We start from the raw sequence: 4,540 nt of genomic DNA on the forward strand, positions 1-4,540 counted from the left end.
TTTACTACAGGACGATAAACATTACAAGATGCTTTCTTTGGTCTGCGCAGGCGCTATTAGTGATATTGTTTGGCTAGTATATTTCCCTGTCAGACTGCACCGTGCTGAGGCTGTGGACACACTCGGTGCTTAAAAACCTCAGTGACCCACTGCCCCGGATCCTAAAACAACATGTCAGCCCCACTGGGTTTATGGAGCCCGTGGACCCAAACACACCTGCACAGCGAGGGGCAGAGGAGAGCCAGGCAGCCGGCTTATAAAGTCTAACTTAAGGAAATCATTGTGCGGATTAGCCTCTCGTAATGTTGAGCAGAATTAAAGCAGGAGGATGAAAAAAAATCCCCAAACATGATGCTGAGTGTGTTTATCTGGACTGCGAGCTTAAATATTACATAACACACAACCCCAGAACATCAGGAGGCTCCACACAACAGCGACACTAACCCACAGCGCCCTACTGTACCTGTATTACACACACACACACACACACACACACACACACACACACACACACACACACACACACACACACACACACACACACACATATGTATATATATGTGTGTGTGTGTGTGTGAATATACAAAACAGCAGAATTACTGTAAAACCACAGTCGTTTGTTTTAAAACTACACAATAGAGACACTCGTTTTAATCCTATTTACTTATTTCTGTTTTAAATATAAGTAGGAACCATTTCCCAGCCTGAAGGCTAACTTTCCTGCTTTTTGCGCAGGCCCTGAAGAGGCAGCAGATGTAAACAAACAGCCAGACGAGCACATGCACTGTGCAGGCCTGCAGCTGACCGCGATGTTCCACTCACACACACACAGTTAAGGCATGATGACGATGATGAGAACACTACTGCACCTTTACCCCATCATCACGCACTCTTACTACATCAACAAATCCCGACGCTGTTTTTTAAAAAAAAATAAATGAATCCCGCGTTTTATTATTATTCTGCAGCTGTGCACGCAAATAACAGCATCTGGATTATTTTTGAGCTTTTGTGTTAAATACATGAGTAAATAAAAGTGGAAAACACAACATGACTGCGTTTCATTCTAACAAATTTATTGTGTCTCAATCAGCTCGTACGGAACCACTACTGAAATTAAATTACAATCAAACTGATCACATCAAAATATACCCTTATTACCTAACAACGGTCAGCTTATGGTGATTTGTGCTCCTTTAGAAAACAAAATTAAACAAATAAGGGCAAATTTTTTTATATATATGTAAATATATATACATATATATTTACACATATTTTTAAAAAAAAAAACAATAAAAACAAGAGAGGGGAAAGCATCTTACACAAGTTCCTTGAGGAGGAGGAAGGGGTGGGGAGGGTGGGGGGCAAGAAAAATAAATTACCGTGTTGAAAGTATTCCCAATAAAATATTAAAACAAGTCATTTTTGGATGAAAAATATAAAGTAAATAACTCAGATCAGTATCTGATCTAGTGATCTATATTGCCGCCTTTACAGTTTTTTTTTCATTTTCTTTTCTTTTTGTTTATTAAAACCTACCAAAGAATACTGCTTACAAAGGGCAGCATTAATAGGATATCCACAGCACCCACTCAGTCACACTTGGCAACAGAATTTTTTTTTCTTTTTTTGTCCTTTTTCTCTCAAAGAAGTGCAGCTGGAGTCTTTTGCAAATGTCTCTATTTGTTGATGAGGGGGGAAAAATATATATATATATGTGTTTTTATATGAAGAAGAAAAAATCCACTCGTGGTGTCCATTAAATAATAATAATAATAATATTAATAATAATAATAATAGGTAGAATCGAAGAAGCTCCCACGTGAAGGATTTTGTATTTTTTTTTCAGGTCAGTCCTGGTCCTGCTCGTCTTTTCTTTCTCGTGAGGGGCCTCAAAGATGGCAAACAAAAAAGGCAAGGAGAAGAAAAAAATATATCCCTAATTCTCCATAAGTGAAACCATGCAGTCCACCTCAAAAAGAAGCTGCAAATGATAAAGGAAGCCTCGTGGATGTCACTCTTCTTCACACAGTTGCAGTTTTTACCCCCCCTCTTGTCTCTCTTGTTATTGTTGGGCATGGAGAAGTAGAAAGGGGCGGTTCAGTCCCATTTCTGAATATACAAAAAATAATTAAAATGTAAAAGCCCCAAAAAGAAAAAAAGAGCGTCCTTTGTTGTTTCTTCAGTCAAACACAGGAAAATGAGAAATGAGGGGTGATATTTTTTAATTTGTCCTTTTTTGTTTTATGGGGATTTGGAGGGACAGAGAATTTTCTTTTTCTTTCTTTCTTTTTTTTTTAAACGGAATCATCATCGTCATAATCATAGTAATAATAATGATAATAATAATAAAAAATACTTGGGTTTCCTCTTGGTTGTTGTCTCAATGCGCCAAAATTACCTGGTGGAATGAACTTGTGGTTGTCACCCTCTGGTCGCTCGCTTCACTTGCATCATCTTTTAAGTAATCTACTAAAAAATGCCCCTGAAAGAAAAAAGCAGAAGGAACCTTTTAGGTAAAGACATTTCTTTAAGGGCCTGGAAGAAGAGAGGGGGGAGGACACAAAAAGAAAAAAAGAAGGGAAGGGGTGAAGGTTTTTTGTTTCTGGTGAAAAATAGATAACACATTTTTGTTTTTTTGTATTTTTCTTGTTTTTGTTTTGCAGTCTCATTCATATTCCCTCACAATCACAGTATCAAAAAAATGTTTTTTGCTGTCTTTTTTCTGTTTTTTTGTCTATCTTGGCGATAGTCTGTATGGTGTTGCTTTTATGTCCTAAACAGTTTTAATTTGATATAAAATATTCTGCTGTGCTGTTTCTATGTTTCACTGAACATTCGTTTGCAGTCCATGGAGGGGGGCGGTGTTTCTGCACTCACATTGCCGACCTGAGAGTACACATCCTCCGGCGTCTGCGCCACTCCCGGGGGCGTCATCCGTTTTTCCTTCTGTCTCCTATTGCAAAACCACACTCTAACCACCTCCTTCTCCAGCTGCAAGTTGTCCGCCAGGCTGCTGATCTCCTGGGCCGAGGGCTTGGGGCATTTTAGAAAGTGGCTCTCCAGAGCCCCCTTGACGCTCACCTCGATGGACGTGCGCTTCTTTCGCTTCCTCCCCTGCGCCGCGATCTTGTCGATGCTGGTAGGGCTGCCCGTGGAAGAGTCGGCCTCCTCGAGCCACTTGTTCAACAAAGGCTTCAGCTTGCACATGTTCTTGAAGCTGAGCTGCAGAGCCTCGAACCTGCAAATGGTGGTCTGCGAGAAGACGTTCCCATACAGGGTGCCCAGAGCCAGGCCCACGTCTGCTTGCGTGAAGCCCAGCTTGATCCGCCGCTGCTTGAACTGCTTGGCGAACTGCTCCAGGTCGTCCGAGGTCGGCGTGTCGTCGTCCGAGTGCGGGTCGTGGCTGTTGACACCTCCGCCTCCTCCGCCTCCGTGGTGCTGGTGGTGCGGATGCTGGTGGTGATGGTGATGGTGGTGGCTGCCGTGGTCCAGGTCCGGGGTGTTCCCCCTCACCAGCCCTGGGTGCACCAGGCTCTGTCCGCCCGGGCTCAGCATGCCGTTGACAGTGAAGCCTCCGGGCTGGGAGTAGATGAGCGACTGCTGCTGCTGCTGGCCCCCGGAGATGGAGTTGATGTGAGCCGCCGTGGTGCTGCCCCAGCTCCCGGCGTGAGTCTGATGGGGAGCTAGGTGGGGGGGCCTGTGGTGTAGAGCCGTGCCCGTGTGCAGGTCGTCTCTGCCGGATCCTTTCACGTCCTGCTGCTGCGGGCTGCCCGTCATCCCGACCGGGCTCGACGACCAGGGGGACCCGGCTTCCGCCGCGGCCACAGCGGCCGCCGCTGCGGCCGCGGCGGCGTGCGGGAGGGACGTCACCCACTGGTGGGCATGGCTCAGCATGTGCCCCCCGTTGCTCGCTGCCATGGCGCCCTGCATAAAGTCACTCTGAACCATCTTGACCGTGGGGTCCCCCCTGTAGCCCCCAGACCCGGAGGTAACCGCAGCGCTGCCCGGCTGCATGCCACCACCTCCGGAGTCAGAGTGCACGATGGAGCCGGACGATAAGATGCTATTGGTGGGGAGATAAGGATTGGAAGCCGCGGTGGCCATTCCGTCAGCCCCTTATGAATATGTTTGTGGATAACCCCCCTCCCTTTCTCTCTTTCTCTTTCTTCCCCCTTTTTTCTTCTTCTTTTTTTCTAAAACCGTCACTTCTCTCGAGCAGGCAAATCGTATCTCATGAATTATTCAAACTTTTAAAAGTACGGGGAGGGTTTTTTTCTCTTTGGCAAACACCATCGGAAAAATAAAATAAAAATCCTGGAGTAGAAAAAAAGTGGATAAAATCCTCTCGTGTTTACAACATTCTACTGCAGGGATTAAAACATCCACGTCTTTCAGAAGCCCTTTTTCAAACCATGTGCTGTCCGGCTCGAAAGTTTCTGGCTGGGGTGAGACTGCGAACATTAAAAATTCAAATAAGAAAAACGGCACGCGCTTGTCCCGAAGCAAACTTTCGGTGGCCGCAGAAAACAAACAAAAC

The 4,540-nt window shown here is 45.2% G+C and overlaps 1 protein-coding gene across 1 annotated transcript; it reads right to left on the reverse strand.

Moving 5' to 3' along the window:
- Positions 1–2,254: 2,254 nt before the first annotated feature.
- On the reverse strand, positions 2,255–4,292 carry pou3f3b (POU class 3 homeobox 3b). The gene is made up of 2 exons (XM_005742231.2): positions 2,881–4,292; positions 2,255–2,485 (listed from the first exon to the last, which is right to left on the reverse strand). Exons 1-2 carry the CDS (start codon positions 4,105–4,107, stop codon positions 2,384–2,386), a joined length of 1,329 nt encoding a protein of 442 aa, XP_005742288.1. The 5' UTR covers positions 4,108–4,292; the 3' UTR covers positions 2,255–2,383.
- Positions 4,293–4,540: the final 248 nt, after the last annotated feature.

Source organism: Pundamilia nyererei, unplaced genomic scaffold (assembly GCF_000239375.1).
Source record: "Pundamilia nyererei isolate P.nyererei 1_Seehausen unplaced genomic scaffold, PunNye1.0 scaffold00118, whole genome shotgun sequence".
In the NCBI taxonomy this organism is placed as follows: Eukaryota; Metazoa; Chordata; class Actinopteri; order Cichliformes; family Cichlidae; genus Pundamilia; species Pundamilia nyererei.